At 37.2% G+C, this 26,638-nt stretch overlaps 1 protein-coding gene across 1 annotated transcript in view; it reads right to left on the bottom strand.

Moving 5' to 3' along the window:
• SPATA17 (spermatogenesis associated 17) overlaps positions 1-26,638 on the bottom strand; it is a 56,251-nt gene that overhangs the window by 6,130 nt on the left and 23,483 nt on the right. The window contains exons 3-4 of the mRNA XM_009878824.1: positions 26,004-26,155; positions 17,011-17,146 (exon numbers count right to left, since the gene is read on the bottom strand). Of these exons, the coding sequence (XP_009877126.1) occupies positions 17,011-17,146; positions 26,004-26,155 (288 nt within the window). The remainder of the gene's footprint in view (positions 1-17,010; positions 17,147-26,003; positions 26,156-26,638) is intronic.

The following is a 26,638-nucleotide window of genomic DNA, read 5'->3' on the forward strand; positions in this document are numbered from 1 at the left end:
GTGAAGTCTATGGTTCTTTCTAACAAGCTTGAGGGCTCTGAGTACGATGTCTAACTCATTCTCTAATTACCTCCTGCAAATGCAAACATCATCAACAACAATAAAACTCTTTGATTTAAAAAGGCTGGGTGACTATGGTAGTAGGCAATTTTCTACTTGCTTTAATGACTTCATAAGTGCAAGTCTTACCCTTTGAATCAACTTGCTATTAGATCTTAAAATAAAATGATATTGTACAGCCATCATAAAAGACAACTTTATAACCTTCTGTGTTACACTTATATCAGGCAAGGCTCTTTTGCGTCTTAGTTTTAGCCTTTTATTGACAGTATGATAATGTGTTGTTAAAAAAACCCCAGGAAATTATGTTCACAGTAGGAAATCCAACAACACTATTTTAATATCCTATCTTCCAAACAGAAAGAGAAAATATTAATTGCTATTTAATTTATGTAACAAACATCTCATTATTATTACACTTGAATTTTCATGGACATTTATAACTATCACTGACTCTTAAACATTTCATCTTTCGGAATTATAAACGATGAAAGCAAACTCAAACCATGCTTGCTAGAAATTATGAAAGATTTCTATTTATGGTTCATGAATTTGAAAAACTGCTGATCTGATAATCACATATATTTAGATTCTTCCTGCATGACGTGTCCAGTGCAAGCAGCACAGCAGAATGTGCTCCTCTGTGACAGTCTAACACGGAAATTATAACTCTATTCCTGCCTTTCCCTAATACTCTGAGAACAAAGTGTTGTGCTACTAATCTGTGCTCACTGAAGTTTGCTTTCTTAACTCAGCAGGTAAGCTGTGCTAATTTGTGCTTTGGAGACAACTAGCTAACATAAGTCAAGCTCTCAAACTTCTTGTCCTCTTCTGTGCAAGGTAGGAGGGGATGTGTTCTAGCCTTGAAAGGAGCCTATTTCTGCTCCCACATCGTTAGAAACAGTTTGGACAAAGGAACATATCCCACATATCAGACTTTCACTGCACAAATTAAGCTATATGACATGACAGAAAATAACTATTATTTCGAGAATGCGATAGCTTGAGTCATTGTACAAGGGGAGCACAAATATTTATAAACAAATAAAATATTTTGCAACAGCTGTGTTCATTAAGGATTACAAATATGCCAAGCCTTATAGCGCTTTCTCCCAAGTAGAGGGAAATTATCTCCTGGCTTTGATGAAATTTTGTGCAAGGAAGGATAGAGGAAAAAAAAGGGGAAGGATTTGGTCCAGTGAATTACTTTTTCTCATAAGTATTGACTCTCTGAAAGTAACCTGGGATCTGAAACTAGCCTGCCCATTTTGTCATGTGTAATACAACCAGCAATGAAGATTTCTGGTCCAAATTTGCATTTGTTACATTTACTTAGTATCCTGCAGTCATTGAGGTTGTCCAAGGGGAAGGAAGGGTAGAACTCCCAACTGTACCCTCCAAGTTCATTTATTCGATTTATTGATGATCTGCAAGCCAGACACTGGTCCAAACATGTACTAGCTTTGCAATGCTTTAAAAAGAAATGCATTCTCCTTTATAAATAACTGTCCTGATAATGAATTTATGTTTACAAAGCTAATCTACTGAAGAAGATCACCTTTATTTAAACACTTTGCATGTATTAATATTAAAAGCATAATTTGCCACATAGTAAGTTACAGTGCATGTTATACTATACTTTAGTCAATGTTACGAAACACCACCACCCAAATTCTGTTCTGAAAGTCTCTATCTGAACCAAAATTGCCAAAGATAATATTACATTTTTTCAACTCTTTTTTTGCAAGTAAATTAAATTAAGAAACCAACGTGAATTTCTCCACAAGCTATTTCATACTTGGATATCCTTGAACTTTACTGAATCTGGACTAAAAACGAAATGCACAGTTGAAATAGTTAGGTGGGTGTTCAGAATCCCAGGAGGTGTTTATCTGCTATTGTCATGAAAATGTCTACTTATTCCAGGGCATTTTAACCAAACACTTTTGAAAAGGGGAGTAGATGTTCATCTTAATGTGTTTAAGATGTACAAATAACATTTTCAAGCATGAAAACACTCTGATGAGTAACCCTTTTATGAAGTTATTAAATCTGAGATAGAACTATGCCTAACAGTATATGCCTGTGTACAGAAAAACAGAGTCTTAAGCACATGTGATGAAAAAGTAAAAGAAATTTTTGTCATAGTGCTTGTTTTTTTATATCAACTCCTTGTTATGTCCATCACACATTTTGATTTGTATTAGAAAATAATGCAGTTAGGAATGATTATCTTGACTTATGCCATTTATAAGCTGCCCCTTTCATTGTCTAATCTGTTCAATCATAACATTCTCTTTCCAGCTGAAAATAAGCCAGTGCCAAGTGCTGACTGCCAAGACAAACTCAGAACCACTTTTAACCTGCTGGACTAAAGCCAGAAAATGTTTAACCTGCCAAGATCAAGTTGCAACTATCTCTAACTTGCCAAAATCATGCCACTAGGAGTTAAGGAGGAAAAAACCTGAGTCAAAAAATGTCAAGTGAAAATACTTTATATCTTCTTAGGTTAAGCTGTATCTGTTTGAAAAATGTTGTAATTGTTTAGAATCAATTTTTTAAAAAGTACATTGATTGCACTGTATTTGGCATGTGCAGCAAAAACAGTACTCCAGTTAGATATCATCTGGTTTGACATTGTTCTGGATCATGTTTTCAAACCTGATTGCTTTCCATGATGAAATGACTAGATACACAGATCAAAGGAGAACAGTGGATGCTGTGTAGCTGAACTTTAGCAAGGCTTTCAGCACAGTCTCCCAGAGAATCCTTTTAACCAAATTGGCAGATTATAGTCTCGATATGCAGACTAATAGACATAACAACTGCCTGGAGTATCAGGTTCAAAAGGTAGCAATGAATGGTTTATACTCTAACTGGAACCTGGGTACACATGTACTTCCTCAGATGTCATCTTGAGACCTATCCTGTTTGATATCTTCACTGGTAAAACAGAGGCAGAGATGGAAAGCACTCTCGTCAAGCTCATGGACAACACCAAACTAATGGGTTTGTCCACCAATACACTTGAGGGCTATGATTTAGCGTAATGTAGACCCATTAGAGGAATGACCTGACAGAACCTCACAAAATACAGCATGAACACGTGCACCTGGCACAGACTAACCTCAGCAATGAAGCAAGCTGGAGGCTGACAGGCTGGGTAGCAACTTTGCAGAAGATAACCTGGGGCTCCTGGTGAGCAACTACCTAAATATGTGCCCTAGCAGCAATGAAAGCTAAAGAGGAAAATAGCTTTCTTGTTTGGAAACATAAACCACCTTCAGAAGAGATTGATATGATCAAACAGGATAAGGTGTTTCTCATTTTGCAGGCAGCTTACTTTGGAGATCATTTAACACTGGAAAAACTCCTATCCAGTGATCACAAATGCACTACTAATCAATAAAACCAGAACAGCTCTTACACTAATATCTGTTTCTATTTTTTTCTGTTTGTACTTATTCATACATGATAAAGTATCTTCTTTGCATGTCACATTTTCCCTCATTTTTTAACGGCACTTCTCTTGTGCAAATCCACCAGTTCTTTGATACAGTGCAGGAACAGCATCAGCAACACTGATAATTCACTCGGAGGCCACAAATTTGTTTTGGCACTGACATGAACCTAGCTCTGTCAAAGTGCTGCTGATTAAGAAACTTCAGGGAGAGGAACAGTAAATATTTATAGCCAAACATTATTTCAGATTCAACAGTGTTTCAAAAACTGAAATGGATTACACATATTAGCACACATGTAAAAAATATTTTTGAATACTTCAAAAACTAAAATCATGCTGTGTTGGTTTTGATATGAATGCATGCTATATATACCAAATGTAACAACTTGTGCAAACATATTCTGTGGTCATACATAAGCAAAAGTTTATTTCATTTTTCAGTTTGATAACTTCCAAACTAAATTCTACACTCTGTTGTCCATGCTAAGGAAAGAATTTAGCCTTAAACTTTAACATCTATGTCTTTAATGTCTATGCAGAACTTTCAATGTATAGCCGAGTACTATTATATCTTATAAATGAACAGGAACTAGGAATTTTTACAATGTTTTATATGCTAATTTATTCATTGACAGCCTAGTAGCAGTACAAGTTATACTTGAAAGTTTCCCATACTTCTCCCAGCACTTTGGATTTGACCTGAAGTGTTGAAATTCTTTAAATAGCAATACATTTCGGTCTTCCTCCTGCCAAAGGCTTGGGCATCTGCAAAAACTACAAATCACACCAAACTCTTTGAATGATATATGGAGGACCACAATCCACTAGGAAATAAGCTAAGACCAACTCATTCATTTCATTTAGGTCCTTCAGTGGGATTTCAACCATCCAGCCCACAAACCATGTCTCATGAGATTGCAGTATACATCCAGCCCACAGTAATAATGATTCATATACATATATGTGTATATGCTTTATTGCTACCTTTAGCTGGATTAAAAGCAATATATCAAATTTTATATTTCTGCTTCTTTTATTAGCTTTCTAGCACTTGATCAGCTGATAGAGGCAATAATGAAATGTTTTTTTATAAACTGGAGTTTGTAAGTCCTGTCCCGAGAATGTAATATTTCAAAAAATAGCCTAAGCTTTGGGGAAAAAACCAATTACAGAAACAGCATTAAAAATGCCAAGCACTGGGCAGAAGCAATTCTGGATCAGTTTAAAAAAGTGATTGATGAAACTCTAATCTGAGCTGAAGGAACAGTTTCACGACAAGCTGTGACCATTCCACACACTTCATTAGCTGCCATAATTAGCCTGGTGTTTCAATTTGTTAGAACTGGTGGGGACAATTTTACTCAGAATGCAAACATCAAAAAACAGGGTGCCTCAGACTTCACAAGAGGCTGATGAGAAGCTTTTCTAGTCTCTGTTAACTAAAAGATTAATTACAGCTGATGGGAGGCTGTACTCTGATTGTCACTCTGTCTATGTGCATTACTTTTAGCATTAGAAGAAAGACATGGTTGACACTACACTGCTTAATCAAACAGCCTCACATTAGCGCACAAAGTCTGTTAATATGCAATGTTTTTATTGTTTCTCTTTTTCTTCCCATCCCCTCCCCCAAGTTTGAGGCTTTCATATCTCTCAAGTTATACATTAAAAGGGCAGGGCATTCAGTTGCTAGTGATGAGTGCTTTCCACTTATGCTGTCATTCCTTCATACAACTACAGGTGAGAGATCCTAACACATCTCAAAGCTACTGGCTGGGAATATTATTAGTTCCTGTTATCACAGTCAAAACGTAAATTCCTACTCAGATAGTCTCATTATGGAAAACAAAAACAATACAGTTGCACACAGTATCTGTTTTGCATCCCAGCCTTTATACCTTACCCCCTTTACTTTAGATGCTATTTTCTCTGCACATTAAATCATCAAAGCTTGCAAGGTTATTTAAATGGAAGTGAAGTCTGAATCTGAAGTGCAAAGGTTATTCCTGAATAATTCCATAACTCTCATTCTAGAATATTAACACATGGTAATACACCTACTCATAAATAACCCCTTATGTGGATATGCCTTTCAGTTTCCTAACGTATTTTGTGCTGAGATCAACAAAAACTATAAGACAAGAAAGAATACAGATTCTTATCTCTATCATGGTGGAACACCCTTTTAACCTGACTTTATAAAGGGCATGTTGAAAGCAGCTCTTCGTTGCATTAAATGAATAAACACTGAAGTGTATTCCAAAGTGAATATCATATTACTATTTAAAATGGAGCAAACAAGTTCAGAGTTGATTCATTATACAAATTTTAAAGAAAGAAGAAGTAGCTACTTATGTCAAACCATTAAAACAACAAGCAGTCTGTATTACTCATTCACCCCAACATAAGTGCTCAAAGCTATCTTTTACTGTTATTCTTCCTATTCAGGGAATGTAGATTACTCTAAAATCCATTTTACTGCACCGAAAAAAAATCCTGCTGCTCTAAGAATAAGCTATTCTTGCTCTCTGGAGAGATCATCAAAACAATAAAAACTTGCAGTCTTTCTCTCAGCTTGGGCATATACCTAGCATAACCTCTTAGAATCCATCCAGAACAGCTATAGGTATAACAACACTACGAATTATAAAACTATTCAATCATAATGGGTCAGGGTGACAAAACATGTCATTCAGGCACCATTTTAAGATGCAACAATCTGTAGTCCTAAGTGTATCCGTTGCAAGAAGTCATCAGAATATGTGTTTCTAATCTTAGATTTCAGTCTGCAAACTCACCAGAAATATGCACCTACAGATTTTTTTTTTTTTTTTAAAGTGTCTATTTTTCAATGAAAATGGGTAACACCATTTCTTCTATAACGGTCCTTCTAAATAGCATTTGTCTACATAGTGGTGATATTCATTAAGGACTAGCTCCTTATCTGATGAAAACTAATCTAGCTCCTTGGATATATCTCGGTTATGCTATGTGCTGAGAGAATGAGTTCTCACACTTGTATTTTTCAACAGTTATATGGACCATGTGATTCTTAGAGGATCATGAAGAGCTTTCTGCTGCTTTCATCTCAGCTCTATTTAATCATCACAAACAAGGTCTAGGTGAGCATTAACAAACAATAAGTAGCTTCCTTTTGCAGATATGTTCCATAAAGAATTTTAATTGACTTCAAAAAATAACCTTTTTAATTCAACATCATTACAAATTGAATTCAGTGGAAATACATTATGTTTGACAGATATATAAACAAATTACTTAATTCCAAAATTGTTGAACAGACCTTCCGAAATTGCCATCAAAAGGCAAGGCTAGGCACTTCTTAGTTCTGTGTGGGGATCTTAAATTCCAACAAAGAAAATAATATCCAGGTAGAAATCAAATAAATTAGGTGTAACTTCAAACTCTACTGTTTCCAGCTCAACTGATTTCTGGAATTAAAAGCTTTGCCACTAGTTACAATAAAGTAGTTTAAGCACATACTGAGGGAATTGGTCAAGATACTCTTTTTCTAAAGTGCTTCTGATTAAACAAGAGGCTTTAAAATGTTTAAGCAATGTGTACAACGGGAATTATTTAGAAAGTTAAAGCATATCTATATCTCTCTCAAAGAAATATTCATTAAAGTTAGCTTCTATTAAAAAGCAAGATTTTCTTTTATGCTACATACAAGTTACATTATTAAATGAGGAAGGTAGGCAAAGCAAGACATTTATCATCCAACAGACAAATGACACAGGATTGCTAGTTAGACAGTATAATAAGTACCATCTAATTTTCTCTTTCAAATCAATTTATTTTTCAAAGCCTTGGATCATCATCAAGGGACTGCATTTTTCCATTGAGAGATTACAGAACTGAAAATCAGGTTTTATAAAATATTCAACTAGTTGCTGACAAACCCTTACAAATAACCACCAGAATGGATTTGATAAGAGTGGTGACAATATCTTTTCTTATTCAAATAACTGAATGGTTTGACTCTTAAGTCACTACTTTGCAGTATTCCCTTAAAATCAGACCCTGTAACTCATTAGTAACCTTCATTAGAAAGCTTTTCCAGCCTTTCTTTCTTGCCTTCTATTCACAGATTCTTTTCTGCATTTAGTTAAACAGTAGTCAGCGATAGATTTTTTGTATTTTGATTTGCTTCACAGTGTTTACATCTTTCTTTTACACCTAAGAAAGTAATTTGACGGATCACTGACAGCTATTAATGATTTGCATTACATGTATTGAGTACCAGTTTTGAAAAGCAGCCCAGCAGTGGTCACCTTAAGAATTTTCTCAGAGGAAACAAACTACAGCTTAGGAACTTGTCCAATGGGAGCTCTAAAAGTGATCTTCATATCTGCAAAAATAGATTTTGTTATGACACAATCATTCAGTAAGGAATGTGGAACAATCATTATGTTAACTGTCAAAACTTGGAATTGTCATTTGCCTTCTTTGAAGACTGAACAGGTGCATCTTATAAATAAGAGATACTTCATTTTAGCCCTATGAATGAGAGGTAATGTCTGGTGTTCCTACTGCTGGACATGCCCCTGACTTTTTTAATGCATTTGCTTCTTAACAGTACATTATGACATTTACTTAAAAAAAAAAAAAACAAAAAAACAACAACCAAAAAAAACCACACAACAAGAAAAAAACAGAAGTAGAAGTTGCAAAAGTGGCTTTAAGCTACTTTCGGTTACCCACTTTCAGAGATCACTTACTTATTAAGCTAGTTTGTGATATTAAATTAGTCAAGACTCTTCTTCCAGATCTTTGTGTTTAAATGATTTGGTTTGGTCCAGGACTCAGGACAGGAAAAAAAAGTGACAGAAAGTAGCCTTATCTTGGGAACAGAGAGCTGATAACTCAAACTAAGGGCCGATTTGGAGCATCTCAATGGATAGAACAAGTCACACCAGCAGCAATAATCATAGAGGAGCTGTGTCACTGGCCAGGAGTTGCTTGAGTGCAACAACCCTTATTACCCCTGACAGGACTCAGGAGGAAACTGTTGGGGTAACAATCAAACTGTTACAGATCATCTAATAATTCCTCTGCAGTACAGTCACTTCTAGCTGCCACAGTATGTCAGCTCTACACTGCCTAGAAAAACACATTGCAGGTGGATTGGTGAACTAGGAACTAAGAAACTGATCTTCAAAATACATGCTAAGTCTTCTCATTGTAACTTCTGTCACAAAGTATACTAGTAAATACAACCTTCAAATATTTGAAAAGTATAATGAGACTGATGTAGAGATGCACATGAATTAGCCAGTATCACACTATATTAGAAAAAAAATCTTGTGTAATTTTTTTCCAAATTAAAACAAAAATAAGAAAATTCCTTTAAAAAAAATTGTAATTGAGTCACAATCTGATAGATCAAAAGTTTAAAGCTTCACACATATGTTATCCCTATCTGAAGTCCAATCACTTCAAGGTTCGGAAAAATGGTGAAATTTAAATAAATTTCAGTGTAGTCAGAGATGAAAAAGCATGAAATGTGTATCAAACAATTCTGCCAGATGACATCATCCACTAGACATGATTATTATATGTTGTTGGTCCTACAAGGGATGAAAGGAATTTTCGAGCATAATAAATCACATCCCCCTCTTGTCATTTTATTTTTCCCTCATAGTTATACTAAACAAAACCAAATTTGCTGTGGAACCACAGGACACAGTGGTCTCAGAAGAATGTAGAAGAAAATGGGTTGGCCATGGTCATGTAAAATTGTCACACTCACTTTTTAAAGCACTGAGATTTTCAGGCCATCTTAGGTTTTCCCTGTGAACTTCTTCCCATATATCTGGAAATTAGGGCCTTACCTGATAATGCAATTCCACTTGTTCCATAACGTGAGCAACAAGGAAAACCACAGCGGCTACTGAACTTTCAGAGGCAGTAGACTATATAAAACAAGATTAAATCCTTGTACATACAAGGAGTTTTCTTTTTCATCATAGAAAGTCCAAACTTTGCTAAGTTATGTGAGAGGAATTATGTAGTTGAGACATTCATACAGATTTGATCCCTGCAGTCCTCTTTATTGTAGAAAGCAAGTAAACAATCAAGAATTTTTTCCATAGTCTGTTGTCTCTGTTATACCAGACAGGAAATTTCTGCCAGTTATTGTCCAAAGAGCCAAATTTACACCTAGCGTAAATCAATGAAACTCTATACTTTGCATGATACTTACTTTGTGGCATTCCTCATACAAACCCTAACTTAAAATACATACACATACTGGTGTTTATCTGTTATCTATGTCATGGCTTAATTAAATACTTCTGCAACTACATATAATCTCCATTGAAGGCAATCGCTGTTCAGCAAAATTGACTGAAGCTCTTGATTATGCCTTTATCTACACTGACTGAATTTAAGCCTGTAATTCTCTGCCTCTGGTGACAAATATGGAAGCAATATAATTTATATATGGAACTGCTATTGCCTGCTCTAATAGCTACACAATATAGCGTGAAAATGCCAGTAGTGTTGACTACAGCCCAACTTCTATTGCTCCACCAAAAATAGAATTGTGTTGGTGGTGAATTACATGGGCTATTTTTCTAGCCTAGGCAAGAGCATGCCTATCAGAAATATTTGAACCTGATATTTGATTAATGGTAGCAGTATTCTATAAGTGACTTCCACTCAACAATGTCTAACTACTTAATTATTTCCTGTCCTTAATGGAATTAAACAATTCAAAACAAACAGCTAGAATGACTGTTTGTTGGGAAACTCATAATCATCAATTCATACATGTAGAAATTTTCCTAAAATTATATTAAGCTGGCCTGTTGAACTTGAAAACCATATTTTATCCCAATCAATGCATAGAAGTAAAATTATCCATAACTAAGGCATGTTTCTCTGCTGTACAGTTCAGCTGTAATGATCCTCACATACTGCACTTGCACATCAATTATGATAATCATAATCATGGTCGTTAAGCTGAATGTTCATTATTATCAGGATGCTGGTGACAGCAGATTCAATCATCGGGTGCAATGGGCAGGCAGTCACAGTCCCACCCAAGTTTCTGCAGACAGCGTTGTGCCACATTAAATCTATGATGTGTTCCACATCCCACTCCATTCCAAAAGCTGTAGACGGTAAAGGTCAACTTTATGTTCTGTGCAATATGCTTAGGTTCTCTAAATTAATTCTTTGCAGTACTGGGTGTTTTTATGCTTTGTAGATAATAAAATTCTGTTTAGGACCAAAATGCCTGTGCAAATAACGAAACAGTGATGCAGTTGTACTGTAATTCACGTATAATAAGGCATAAGAGGAAAGAATTGATCAGCAAGGAGAACCTTAAAATGTCACTTCCTGAATTTTGCAAATAAGAAAGCATTAAACACTGTCATTAAAGTCAGTTTTCCAAAATGCATATGCAAACTAATTTCAATACCTATTAAAGTATGTAAGTTATCATTTCTGCATCAGTAAATATGAACATATGTGAATGTTTTGACAACCAAAAGATTATAGTTCATGTATTTGATCCCTTGACTGTCCAGCTACATCAGAACTTCTAATTGTGGATTAAATTCATAGTGATTGGTAATTTTTTTTTATTCACACTTCTCAAATAAATTCTATCAATGGCACTCCAAGGAATTTAGACACACAATATTAAACTTAAAATATGCAAGCATTTTTATTTCTATAGTTACTTTACTACTGGATAAACTAGGTTCATTTTCACTATTAGTATTTCCATTTCTTGTTTATTTTTAATGAAGAATTAGAATACAACAGTTTTTCCCTTAACTCAGAAACTTCTTTGTAACATAAATAGTAAGAGATAAAAATTTTCAGATTAAAGATGAAAAGAACTATTATCTTTTCCTCACATAGATATGGTAATTATTATGTTTAGAGGAAGTCTATGCTAATAACCTTTCATTTTCCAGAAGAAGTATAACAAGGCAATATTTTTCATTATTTTTTCATTTTACTTCTGAAGTAATTATATAATTTACATACTAATCTTTTTGTGACTGGAATTAAAATATATACTTATAAACACATGAAAATCTCAGGAAAATACAACCAGGACGTGCTCTTAAACATACAAAGGGAAACGTTTTTGTATGTAGTTTAAATAAAATCCAGCTAATACCACCTAATGCTAGCAGTTCAGAGAGGTCACTGATCCACTGACCACTGAATTAACTCCTTGGAAGAACTTATGCCGCGGTTTATCTAACCGGCAACAATGAGAAAAACTTCTCTAGTATAATAAACTCAGAAGCTGAACACACATCATGGCAGTTATCAGCTATTCAGGTTGTAATAAGTTGCATCTACAAAAAATCACCTCATGTGAAACTCAACAGAGGGTCATGTTTAGCAGACAAGGTGGTAGCCAAAATCTGGGGGGACTTGGCAATATTTTTATAAGTGCCCTTTAGTCTGGCGATTCATTACAACAGGATAATTGTCTTCACAGCACTGATATATATAAAGTTTTCATACAGTTTAGAAATAAGGGGACAAAGAACTCTTTCAAATTTAACAGTTATGAAAGCATGACCTCACACCTGCTTACAGGACCTTTTCATTATTATAGAGTGAGAAGGTGGAGTTTGGGTTGAGGTTTTTTCCCTCGATAATAATGACCCATTAAAGCAGCACGTAGGTCATAAACAGCTTTTTTCCTCCTCTCATCTCTCTGTTTGGGTAAGTGGCTCCTAACTGAAACTTCATATTGATTTAGAATTGGGGTTGAAAGGCTCTATGTCATGTTGGGCTAATGTGTACAGCTATTCACCTCCAAAGATTTGGGTTGAAATATATCCAAGATTGCAAATAATGCAAGTTCAGGTATTTTGGTTAAACACATAATTTATATAAAATTATATAAAATTGTATATATGTGTGATATGATATACAATATAGAATCATAGAACAATTTTGGCTGTAAGAGACCTTCAAGATTGAACCCAACTTTTTTCTAGCCCTATCAACACCACTAAACCATGCCCTTCAAGGCAACATCCACCCTTTTCTTAGACACCTCCAGGAATGGTGACTAAACCATCTCCCTAGGCAGGCTGTTCCAATGCCTGACAACCCTCTCAGTAAAGAAATATTACCCAAATATCCAACCTGAAACTCCCCTGGCACAACTTAAGGCCATTTCCCCTTGTCCTGTCGCTCGCCACTAGCCCTTGCCCTGTCGCTCGCCACTAGGGAGAACAGACCAGCCCCTGCCTCTCTACAACCTCATTTCAAGTAGTTGTAGAGAACAAAAAGGTCTCCCCTCAATGTCCTCTTCTCCAAGATAAACAGTCCAGATCCCCCAGCTGTTCCTCATATGGCATATGTTCCACATCCTTTACCATCTTCGTAGCCCACCTCTATATCCTCTCCAGCACCTCAATGTCTCTCTTGTAGTGAGGGGCCCAAAACTGGATGCAGTACTCAAGGTGCAGCCTCACCAAAGCTCAGTAATGATCACCTCCCTGCTCCTGCTGGCAACATTACTCCTGATACAGGCCAGGATGCTATTTTTGGCCACTGGGGCACACTGCTGGCTCATGTTCAGCTGGCTGTCCATCAACACCTCCAGGTCCCTCTCTGCCTGGCAGCTCTCCAGCCACTCCTCCCCAAGCCTGTAGCACTACTGGGGGGTTGTTGTGGACCCAGTACGGACATGGCGTTTAGCCTTATTGAAACTCATGGAATTGGTCTTGGCCCAGCAATCCAGCCTGTCTAGATCCTTCTGTAGAGCCTCCCTACCCTCAAGCAGATTGACACTTCCACCCAGCTTGGTGTCATCTGCAAACTTAATAAGAGTATACTCTGTCCCCTCATTCAAATCACTGATAAAAATGTTAAACAGGAGTAGTCACAGTACTGAGCCCTGGGGAACACCACTCATGACCTGCCGCCAACTGGATTTCACTCCACTAACCACAACTCTTTGGACTCAGTCATCTCACAAGTCTTTCACCCAGCAAAGCAAATGCTCATCCAAGCCAAGAGCAGACAGTTTCTCTAAGGAAATGCTGTTGGCAACAGTGTTGAGTGCCTTACTAAAGTCAAGGTAGACAACATCCACAACCTTTCCTTCATCCAACCAGAGGGTCATCCAGTCATAGAAGGAGATTAGGTTTGTTAAACAGGACCTGCCTTTCATAAACTCATGCTGACTGGGTCTGATCACCTCGTTGTCCTACATGTGCTGCATAATGGAACACAGGAAGATCTGCTCCATCAGCTTTCCTGGAACTGAAGTCAAGCTAACAGTTTCCTGGATCATCCTTCTGTCACTTCTTATAGATGGGTGTTACACTGACTGACTTCCAGTCAGCTGGGACCTCGCCAGTCTGCCAGGACTGCTGATAAATGATAGAGGGTGGTTTGGCGAGCACCCCTGCCAGCTAACTTGGTACTCCAGGATGTATCCCATCTAGCCCCATAGATTTGTGGACATTGATGTAGAGCAGCAGGTCCCTGATCATCTTCTCCTCGATTGTGGGGAGGACGTTTTGCTCCTGGCCCTCCTCTCTTGTCTTGGGGACTGGCTTCCCTCAGTACAGGTGTTTAATTACTAAAGACTGAGACAAAGAAGGCATTAAGCACATCAGCCTTATCCTCATCCTTTGTCACTGTATTTCCTCCTGGGTCTAGCAGGGGATGGAGACTCTCCTTGGTCTTCCTTTTGTTATTAATATATTTGTAGAAGTTTTTCTTGCTGTCCTTTAATTTGAAAGCCAGAATAATTTCTAGCTCGGCTTTGGACATTCTAATTTTCTTCATGCATAAGGTAACATTATCCTTGTACTCATTGTGAGTGGCCTGCTCCTTCTTCCAGAGGCCATAAACTCTTTTTCCCTTGATTTTCAGCCAAATATCTCTATTTAGCCAGGCCAGCCTTCTATGCTGCTGGCTTCTTTTACAGCACATGGGGATGGCCTGCTCCTGTGCCTTTAAGACTTCCTTCTTAAGAAGTGTCCAGCCTTCCTGGACTCCTATACCTTTGAAAACTGACTCCTGAGGGATTCTATCAAGTAATCTCCAAGAAAAATCAAAGCTTGCCCTCTGAACTCCCAAGTGACAGTTTTGCTGCCCCCCCTCCTAACACTTCTAAGAGTAGAGAACTTAATTTCATGGTCACTGTTCCCCAGATGCCCTCCAACAGCCACATCTTCCACAAGACCTTCTCTGTTCACAAACAGGAGGTCCAGCAGGGAGTCTTCCCTTGTCAGTTCACCTACCAGCTGCGTGAGGAATTTATCCTCCACATATTCCAGGAACCTCCTAGATTATTCTCTGTCTGCAGTGTTGCATTCCCAGCAGATTATTTTGGAGGTTAAATTCTCCCACAAGAACATCAGCAAGTGACTGCGAGATTTCTCCCAATTGCTTATAGAAAGCTTCATGCACCTCACTGCTCTGAATCTGTGATTGGGGGAACTATAGCAGACTCCCACAGCAATATCAGCTTTACTGGCCCTTAATCTAATCCAAACACTCTTGATCCCATCATCAATATACTTGATTTCTGAGCTTTCATAGCATTCCCTAACATACAGAGCCACACCACCACCTCTCCTTCCCTGCCTATCCCTCCTAAAGAGCTTGTAGCCATCAGTTGTGGCACTCCAGTCATGTGAGGTATCCCACCACGTTTCTGTTATAGCCACTATATTATAGTTTTTCTGGTGCATCATGGCTTCCAGCTCCCCCTGTTTGTTGCTCATATGGCACGCATTGGTATAGATGCACTTCAGATGAGCTAATGATTCCAACTCCTTTTTGTGAGTGTGGGCCCTGTTTCCTACCAGACCCTTCTCAGGTGCTTCCATGATTTCTAAACATCTATCCCTTCCCTCAAATGAATTAGCAGAGTGAAAGTCCTCACTAGTCCACAATCCTACAAGCCCTGGTATGCTTCCTTTGGGCTTATTTCTAACAAGCCCAGTTATCTCCCCTTTCCCATTCGTATCTAGTTTAAAGCCCTGTCAATGAGCCCTGCTAACTCCTGCCCCAAAATCCTTCTCCTCCCTGGGTCAGGTACATCTTACTTGCCACCAGCAGGCCAGGTGTCTCATATATCAGCCCGGGAGTTTTCACAGGACAAGATGAATACAACCAATAAGACTTTTAGACCTTTTTAATATATTTTACTTATGCTGTGGGACTTCATATCCTCCATTCACTGCTTTTGAAAGACAAATTGAGGTCTTTTTGTTTGAATGTTGATCTTTGTGCCTTTATTTGCAATGAGGTTTAACTAATGCATGTTAAAATACCAAAATTTTACTCTGAGCTCATTTTTAAAGCTCATATTTTGAGAAACAATTCTTTTAAGAAGTATTACTTCTCGAACTAGGATTCTTTGGAACTTGTTATATATTTACAAAGGTTAAGTTACTTTCAGGGAAGTAATCACATCTTCCAAAATCCCAGAATTAAGTTGGCAGAGACCTCCTGAGATCATCTAGTTCAACTCTCTATCTAGCTAGATCAGGTTGCCCAGGAATGTGTCTAGCTAGGTTTTGAATACTTCCAAGGATGGAGACTCCACAGCCTCTGTGGGCAACCTGTGCCACTGCTCAGTCACCCTCACAGTGAAAAAGTGTTTTCCTGTCTTCAGATGGAGTTTCATGCTTTTCAGTTTGTGCCCACTGCCTCTTGTCCTGTCACTGGACCCTACTGGGTCTTCTTCATTCCCTCCTATCAAGTATTTATATACACTGGTAAAATATCCCCCGAGCCTTCTCTTCTCCATACTGAAGAGCTCCACCACGCAAACTGCCCTCATATAAAAGATGCTCCAACCTCTTAACTACCTTTGTGGCTCTGTGTTGTACTCATTACAAAGTCCATTATCCTTCTTGTACTGGGAAATTAATGTGATTATGATACTTAATACAAATAGAAGTAATGTAAACATTATACAAACTCATGTTCAAACATGTTCTGAAGAAAATTACCTCTTGTAGCACTCCAAAATCAGAAATATATGAGAAGCTCCTGACAAAGTAGGCAGTTTAGTGAGGCTATCTTAAAATAAAAATGGCTCTTGATTAATTTTCAAAATTTTTGCAAAGAATGTAAGCACTAAAATATTTTGGTTTTAATCAAGCTATTTTGTAACTTTCTAGTTTTATCTTAAAGTGCAAGAGTAAATATGCAATCTTTCTTAAATCTTAGAAGACAATACAAATAGAAGAAAAATTTGCAAAACTTTATATAACCAAAGCAGTAGTTAATCATGCTTTTAAATTTTTATTTTGTAGGTGGGAGAGGCGTTGAATTTCCTCAGACTGAACTTACCAGAAGGAGAGTCAAGGAAGCCTGATATGTCATCACAACAGCTCTAAATATGCGATTTTATAACATGCTAGAAAGATTCTCAATTTGATACCATGATCTCCCAGTCAGGCCCAAGTTCACTTAGTTCTATATGATAAAAACATAAAATAGATACTTACCTTGTCTGCTACCCACTTCTCAGGCTGTACTTCTCGGAAGTGTTTAACTCCATAAGTTCCTTGGACATATTTGCCTGACCTACAAATTGATGGGTCATACTTCTCATTTTTACGATACGAAGAAAATGGCAGAAACCTGAAATACAAGAATATTTATAAGTCAGTTATACTCTAGATGCTACAGGATCAATTAAGGGGGCTGGTTAGTTTAGTCAGTAGAGCGTAGCATTAACAACACTAAGGTCGTGGGTTTGATTCCCATTTGGTCCCCGTGTGTTGCCTGATCTAGTCGAGAGGTTGCGTCCCTGGCGATAGGGAGGCTGGATTAAAATGATCTCTAAGGTCCCTTCCAGCTTAGGCCATTCTATGATTCTAAATCACATATACCAATGCCACAGGAGGTGACATGGACACATGTTTCTGCTATTTACCGCTACTTTCTTAATGTTCCTCCTCAGTATTTTGAGAGGATTACTGCAATTTCTCCTATAGCTGTTTTTAAATTAAATTTGGAGCAAAGAGATAGAGAGTTTCTACAGGATAAAATCAAGATTTTCTGTATGAAGATATAACTTGGCTCATTTGCATTATTCACTTATTGCTCTGGCTATATCTGCATTCCCAGCTGATGGGACATGAGGAAAGAATGAGCAGGGTTCAATTTTCTGAGATCTGCACACTGACACCTCAAGTCTCACCAGGTGGCACAGTCTGTGCCAGCTGCCAGTGGCAGGGCAGGACCCACGATCGGGCCCCCCTGCCAGTGGCAGGCATGCACCACGCACAGATACAGAGCTCATCCTGGAGAACCTGCAACTACTTAACAAGCTGTGTAGGTCCCCCAACACATAACCTCAACCTAATTGTTCCATCAGGATGGAAACATCTCAAGAATTCTAGCAGTATAAGCATAAGCCAAGGTAAATTTTCTCCCTATACCTTAAACAGGGCATGCATCCTTCAATATCTACTAAACAAAGCTGAACAAGCCATAGTCTTAATCAGCAGAATAGAGAAACAGTACTGACAGCTTTCACGTATTGGCAGACCACAAAGCAAAGAAATGTTTTATTCTGGATTCACAGATCGTGTACTTGACTATCAAGTTATAATCATATCCTAATCAGCAATCTTTTGGAGCCTGATTCCTTCACCTCTGTTCGTACCTACGGTGGTCTCCCTGGTTACATAGTGCCATTGAACAGTGAAGGTCCAGCTGTCTGCTTTGGGCACAGAAGAGGTTTTCAGATAGTTGTCCCTAACTCTCCTGGACAACTATAGGTTTTCTGGGTAGGTTCCACAGCAAGTTGTATATAAAAAGGTGAAAGACATCTTTTAAAGGATCTGCAAGAGGCCCTACAAAGGCATCTTAGTTCCATCTGTTTAAGTTTGCAATAGGGTTATGAGAGCAAACAGGTACATTTTTATATAAAGTAAAATCTTGTGAATTAAGATTATCATTGCTGGTATCCTGTAAAAGCAATATGTATTCTTTATTCTACAAGTACAGGAAAAATTACCACACAGTAAAACTACAAATACATGCTTCAGAAGTTTAAAACATCACTTCACTGGCCATGACAGCAGGTATAGTTAATTAAAACCTTTTCCTAGTTGAAAACTGATCAGAATCCAGAGTCCTTGTAAGAGTTAGTCAAATTTTTTATAAAGATGGGGATTAAAATACCTTTCTCTGTCTCTCAGCCAATATAGACTCAGAAAATTATTTATTTGAACTAACTGATCCATCAGAAACTGTTTGAGTGTTTCTTTTTTTAAATTACATATCTTTCCACCTCATAAAAAGAAACTATTTTAGAATCTTGCCAGCTATATCAATTTGTTCTATCAAGTACCACAAGCAAATATCATGTAAAGTTAGTGAAAGAAAAACACTGAGTTAGCAGACTTTTAAATTATACAAAACCATAGTAGTATGTGTATACTCATGGGAAAGGACACTCACATAAGACAGATTATGGTACTTGTAATGCTAATTTGCACACGGGATGGACATCACACACACACAAAAATTAATGTGGCCCCAGTGTCCCAGAGAATACATCGAAGGTGCTGTGAGCCGGCTGCTCCACTTGCAGTTTTTATCACTTCTGAATTGCATTTTAATAGTACATTTTTCTTTTGTTCAGACATGAAAGAAAATTGGCTTTCTCAAGGGACTGGATAGCTGAGAAGACAAGGCTAGCAGTTTAGGGATTTGCCCATATATGCATAGAATTTAGTTGAGCCATAGCATACAAAATTCAGTATGAACGCTATGTCTGTAAAACTCATACACAAAACAGCAAAAAAAAACCCAAAACAAAACCAAAAAAAATCACAAACTTGAGAAAAGTAGAAGATAAATTATTCTCGTTTTCCATACAAAATTTTCTATGTAAAGGTGTTCATTTCACTGTGGATGAGCTAATCTTTGCCTTTTTGGCAAACAAATACTCAGAGTAATAATCTATGTTCAACCATGATTCCAAACAAAAAAAAATACCTATACTGTGATTCTTTAAGACACAACTAACTGTACGTCCTACATGTAGCCTAGCCCAAATATAATCTTCTGCATTCTGCTACAGGTCTCTTCCAGGATCATTAAATGAAATGTGTGCCATACAGCCTGGAATGTGTGTCTATGGCTGAGTGAAGATAATTAAGCCAACTATGAATTTTTGAGAAGAATATTGAATAATAAAAGAAATATTAAAATTGAAATTAAAGAACATCAAAAATATGATAGAGTATAACGGTACAAAGCAGTCCAGAAACTTTCTTGAATTTTCATCACTCTATGTGCATAATTAAAAAGAAGATGAAAACATTTTTTTTTGCTTTAAGTATGGTAGCCAAATTAATGGGAGTCATACAAAAGTCATTATACCCCCACAACCAATAATAATAGTAAAAAGCAATAGCACTGCAAAACACTTCGGTAATGGTATTGTGTTCTGTAGTTCTATATATACACCCGACACAGCTTTTCCCCAAATTAATGACAGTATGTGCCTTGAATGTGACAGAAGTGAGTGATGGAAGGAGAATAAAATTAAATTCAGACAATGGTATGATGCCATTATCAACTGCACAAGTTTAGATCTCTACAGTTTTTTCCACAAAAAGCTCACTCTCAGGATTCTTGTATCTGGGTTTCAGCTTTTCCTTGTGATTTAAGTATAAATTGAGAAATTCTTAAGAGGTTTTCAGTAAATATGACAGAGACAGAAGTAGCAGGATCAAAGAATTTAATTCCATACCGTGTCATAAAACATAGTATAGCCTTAGACTTTCCAGAAGTTGATGATTTAATAGGAGGTGAGCTTTCCCTGAAGAAATAAATCTAAAATTAAAAATTATTTCATTTTATGCAACTCAAAAGCTTGAATAAGAGATATGCCAGAGAATATATTCAAGAGGGAAAGCGTTGGGACCAAAAATGGGAAACTATCTCAAGTTCTACAAACAGCAGCATTACACATACAATACCTGAGGGAGGACCGGGACTAAAGCTGACAGTGTCACTGGCAGTGATGGCCAGCAGCACTGGTGCCAGGATCACACTATGTTGAACCTAATTAAAGAGACCTAGCCGCCTCAACTTAGTAGCCAGTCCTAGACCTGACAGCTGCTAGTGGTGTGTATTTAAATTTTGAAAGAAAATGCAGATACCCATTGTTAACAAAAAATAAAATTGCTTTCTCTCTCCCTTCAGTCATCCTATCCTGCTACCATTAATTTAATCTTTCTAATCCTTTTCCCCATATTTTCACTCCCTCATGGTCTTCCTTCCTGCATTCCTCACCAACCAGTTCTTCCTCCTGTTCCGCTTCTTTCACTGCAATATCTCTCACTATTGTGACAGGAGATAGAACAAGCCTTTTAGATGCTGAAGACTTTCCAATTGGATGGACTGAGTCAACAGAAGCAGCAGGAGGTACTGGGCTCTGATGCCTACAGCAATGTGAGAAGAAAAAGCAGCAGCACAAACAGGAAGGAGGATTTGCAAGGTCTATCAGTTACTGCTGGACAGCAGGATCCCAGTGCTATGTGGTACCCACCAACAGGACACAGTTCAGAAGCATGAACTTTTTCTTCAATTTAAATGGGAGCAAAAGAAGAGTGGTACTTTAGCACACACTCTGGACCTGCCCAAGAGACAAAACCCCAGCAATCTAGGAACACAAGCATATAATCCTGACACCACAAGTGCTTAAGACTTCACCCAGGCTTCCAAGAAAGAATTGTCAATAGATCTACTGTGAGACTGCCATACGTGCTGCACTGCATGGGCACAACAAGAAATACTAAAACCAGAGAACTAGAAAGAATATTCTGCTTATGTATTTTCTTAAACTTTCATAATATTTGTATGTACTGTGGATTTTTCTAATTTAGTAGTAAAAACACTACCAAAATTTTAACTCTAGATGTGTGATAGTGTTGCTGAATTTTTAAAGTGGTTCTATGCAATGGCAGTTCAATTCCTTGTTGTCCTGACCTAATTCAGATTAAACAAATTTATCTCACTTTAAAAGACCATGAACAATTAGCTCCAAGTTATGCTTCTCTATCAGAAATCTGTGGATATTTTATCTTTTTTCTTTTCTTTAAATAAAACGTAAAATGAATTTTAAGCTTTCAAATTACCGAAGTAATTTCTTCATCAAATACAACAATGTCTATGTTTTCATTCCGGGAACAAAAGAAAAAGAACAATGGTTTTTCATAGCAAAACAACTGCAGCAGGGCAGCCATTATTTAGTTCATAATGAATGCATATTAAAATCAAAGCATTATTTAAAAAAATATAGAATATTTTACTTAACATATGCAGTCAGATTAGCTTTAATGCAGTATTTTTGCCTTAAAAAACACATTTTGAGTCCGTTACTGCAAATATTATCTACAATAATATACTAAATACATACTTTTTCAAAAAATTATCAATCACTTTTATCCTAACATCAATAAATATAAGAATTCTCTGGACATTTTTGTTTAACCCCTGTCTGCGATAACATAAAGTGGCAAGGAAAAGCATGGTCTAGTTCTTAGTGCGGTGTAGAAAGTAAAAGAGATCTCTTCTGCAGCAAATTCTGGAACTTCTTAATTATACACAGACTTATTATCTGCATCCCCAGTGTTATAAAGTACCAGAACTTCATTAGAAAAATTAAGATGGAAAAATGAAGGCACTACTTTGTAAATTTCCAGTGGAAATTAGCTGGAAGAAGCAGAGGAATACTGGATCAAAAGAGGGTAATCATGCTTAACTGTGCCCTAGAGCACCCGCATGTATAATACGATTTGCACAGTAACTACCTCTCCTATTACTGCTTGTTTGGAGTATTCTGTGTTAATGGGGTTAGCTAATTTAGTATTTTAACTTAAAAAGACTCTGCTGATTAATAAATGTTGCACACTGTGCTAGTAATTAAAATAAATGGAAGAGTTACAAATAGAAGTTGAATTGTTAAGAAAACATTATCTGAAAATATATGATAATCCCTGTTTATCATAATACAATAACAAGTCCAGAAAATATGCAAATTGCTGAAGTTGCAAAGCATATGAAAAAGTAAGTATAATTTGAAAAAAGTTTTCAGATGTGTCATATTTGCATGACATAAAATGTAGCAGCCGTTTTCACTGCAGCTAAGTTGGAAATCAAGTAAAATCTTATAAATGTAGAAGTGAAAAGATTTTTTTAAATCTTAAGTCTAATCAAAGTGACTTGCTTTTTAAATATTGCTGCCATTAATATCAGGCAGCATAAAACACTGATGCTCTCCAAGTACAGAGCTTATTTAGATCATCAACTTCTCTGTAGGTGTACCTGTCGTGCACAGCACTGTGTAGCACTGAAGCACCTAAGCTGGTTTGAAGGAAATCATTACTTTGCTGAGAATAAGCCCACCAGGAGCTCGGCGCTGAAACGCCTGCACTGCATGCGAGAGGCAGGGTGCACACACATTGCACTCTGCTGCACACAAGCGACCCAGCGTGCTCAGGACTAGCTTATCTATCTCCAGTACAGCACTGGGCACGGGCACAGCCAAGGGTAGCACGATTTGCCTGATGTCACGCTGAAAGATTACAATGAATCAGGAAACCTCAGCCTTACGCTATTTCTGCGTTATCCGTGTTCTGTGACCAACGTATGTTGACTTATAAGGACATTTAATAGTATACTTTGAAGCATAAGGCATATTACCCGAGACAGACTCAAGCAAAGGTAATGAAAATAATTTACATTTTTCTTTTTTGTAGGATAGTAAGTAAATGCAGGCAGGAGAATAAAGAACTTTTCATGTTTAGCGACCTAAATCTCCTGGATCCAGCAGTTGGTGTCCCAAACTAGACACTAGTTTATTAAGTGGCTATCCCAAAGGAGTCCGATTGTCATTCCTATCCAAATGGAGGGTGAAATTGCTTCATTTGTGTGAAAAAAATAGCACAATAAGGCAGTAACAGCTTCAGTTACATGAGAAAAGAGAATCATCCTTATTAGGCAAGGTTACCCAGTTGCCTTTTCACTACAAAATAGAAAATTCTGTCAGTTGATTTAAGTAAGCACAACGTTCCCTCTTGCTCTCATTTGCACTGCTTCCATCTGCCTCAAAGTCTCCCTCAGCTTTTTCAATTATTTCTGCATTTTATCAGTCAAAAACTTTCTCAGAGCTTGAAACATGTAGAGAACACATAGTACCACTTGAAAGAACCCTGAAAATCAGAGGTAAGTGGGAACTCCAAATAGTGTTAGAAATGGCAGGTATACACTGATGATTTTTGTTTTTAAGAGATATCTCACAATATTCACTCTTGAAACATAGAGATCAAGGATTCAGTTTGTTATTTTATGCAAACATAAGCTTTCTCAACAATTGCCTCACACTTCTGCTGTTCATTCTCTCCTTATTTTCTAAAATAGAAGAATAATCATCATAGGAAGTACTACCAGGAAGAAATACAGTCCCAAAGTACACAATTACACAGAAAGAGACAGAAATTTGTCAATTCATAATAGACACTGCTGAGAAAAATCTACTGTAGAATTCAAGTAACCCTTTGCTGACTCCTCCCCGGAGACCGGCATCCCACACAGCAGCTGCAGCGTTACTGGCGAGTGCTAGTTCTGATGACCTGCAACTCTGTCATCACCTTTTCAAGGTTACAGATGTGACCCTTGCATGGCTGGTTGAATATGAAGCACAAACGGAATGATCACAGCCTGAAAATGTGTAATACACTATGCATTTAGCGTGCATGAAGCTGAGAATTGCTGGTGTTAGGACATCGCTTCTGTGCATTAAGGATGGCACTAAACGTTTTCTTACCCAGAAGGTAAATAAAGACTCCTGATCAATTAATGTCTATCAAAGCTGGAGACTTCAAATTTAAGCGGTACAAGACCGAAGCTTCACAATTCACTCACTGAAGAGAGTCAGTGGGATATTTATTACAAGATCTGACCTTCTGAAAATACTGACACAGCGATGTCTGCTGTAAACCTCAAATAAAGACTGGACAATAGAGTCATGCTTATAAATGACAGACATCATCCATCCTCACTTGGCATGCTTCATTCAAAGCTTACTCAGTGAAGAAGAACACTTAAAATGAGAGGTAGAACATTATTATTACCTAGTGGTTTAGTTGTGGTGTTTTGGTTTTTTTAATTTCACTGGTAGAAGTTAGAAATAAAAATAAATTAAATTTAACAAAAATGTCCCAGATTTAAAGTTAAGATGTGAAAGGTAAGTTGCTTCTCCCTCATTCCAATAAAAGAAAGGAACAGAAAAGTGAAGCACATTTTTACTTTTAGCTCAGTTATGTTTTGGGTATGAAAGGAATACAAAGTACTCTCTCTCATTTTTACCACCAAATAAAAAAAAAAAATCCAACATTGCCTGGAAGTGCAAAAGTAGTTGAACTAAAATTCTTCTTTCAAAACTGTTTTAAGTAGAATTAATACTAAATCAGGGGAAATCTGAGGAAAATGATCCAACAATAGCAACGTAAAATGCAAACCATACAAATGCAATTGATTCTGGCATTTTAAGTCCCAGTCATGAAGCTGACACATGGCAGCATGGATCTGATAAAAAAGCTTGAGAGAGATCAAAGATAGCAAAGCATCATGTCCTAATGAAACAGGCTGCTCATGAGGAAAAGCGGTTCCTTTCTGTCCTGAATTCTGCTATTAAAGTGGATTGCCAAGAGCAGTGAAATCAAGGGAAAAGTCAACAAAACATCATTTTTTTTCTAGTTAACTACAAAGCCAGAACAGGTGACTTATAAGGATTTTATTATGATTGGACAGAAGAGTTCCATCATGATTAAAAAAAAAAGGATTGGAAATATTTTTGCAGTAGCCTTGAATCTTTTGGGATGGATTATGTCTGCATCTGGGATTGTATGGAAAAGAATTGGCCTGTCTGACACTATTACAGATGCTACAGCTTAAGAAACCAAACTGCTTCAAAGACGATTACAGTTTTTGCAACATGTCCTAACATGTGCAGCATATGCTCCCTTCCCTTCCAAGTGAGCTTTGGTAGTCTACTGGGAGAGAAAGCAAGTCTCATTGGCAGGCAGCACCATTTTTTCCTCCCATATTCTGTAAACTCCCCAAATACAGAGACTGAGACTGTATTTTTTGCTCGGCAAGGTGCATGTCACAAAGCAGAATTTGCATTCGTTTCCTTATTTCCCATTAAGGCCATCTGTTGCACCACATATTATTACAAGTTCTTCTGTCGATTCATAGATGTGGATGGCACATGTCACACAATTACAAGATGGGGTCTCTGCCCTGAGCAGTTTATAATCTCAGGACACAGAATTTAGAAGTATGTACATAGAATGTTTCCTAGTAAGCTGTCAGATTTGACATTTCATTTTGTCAGGCATGAAAGGTTTCTGAAAGCAACGGAATAAAGAAAACATTCACATAACAATATATGAAAAAACAAAGAACTTACTCATTGTCATGTATACGGTTTCTCCATTCCTCCCTTTTCATTTCCTCTCTGGCCTTCTCTAGTGGCGAATTGATTGATGCTGCCACTCGCAAGGTTGGGTCCAAAGGCTTGTAGCGCTGCCTCAATACTTCGGCAGGATCACGGAAAGGCCCCTGAAAGGTATAAGTGCTTTATTGTGAGGTTACAGTTCTTTTCTTTCCTTCTTTTAGTTTGACACATCACTGATGAAAGAGGACACAGAATGTCTGGGAAGCGTAGCAAGACTTTTCTTGCAAAATAATTAAAGCAGTTCATCTTGATAGAGAGTTACAGATGACGCAAAGGTTGATAACATGCTCTAAAGCTCCAAAGATAGAATGAGAAATGTGCACTGCAGATTTATTTAACTACAAATAAATATTTATTATTTTAAAACAATACTTTGTTAGAGCTGATTAAGAAAACCTGTTTTTTCCTTAGAAAAAATACTGATGAGATAAAATCCGAGACACAAGTACTAACTGCATCTAGATTCTGCTTAAGTAGAGAGTTTAAGTCTTTTCCTTTTCATAAACTAAGTAACGTTTTACCTTAAAGATCACTTTTTTTACTCAATTTAACTATAAAGCCACCTGGAAAGGAACTAAATACATGAC

Source organism: Apaloderma vittatum, unplaced genomic scaffold, assembly GCF_000703405.1.
Source record: "Apaloderma vittatum isolate BGI_N311 unplaced genomic scaffold, ASM70340v1 scaffold5021, whole genome shotgun sequence".
In the NCBI taxonomy this organism is placed as follows: domain Eukaryota; kingdom Metazoa; phylum Chordata; class Aves; order Trogoniformes; family Trogonidae; genus Apaloderma; species Apaloderma vittatum.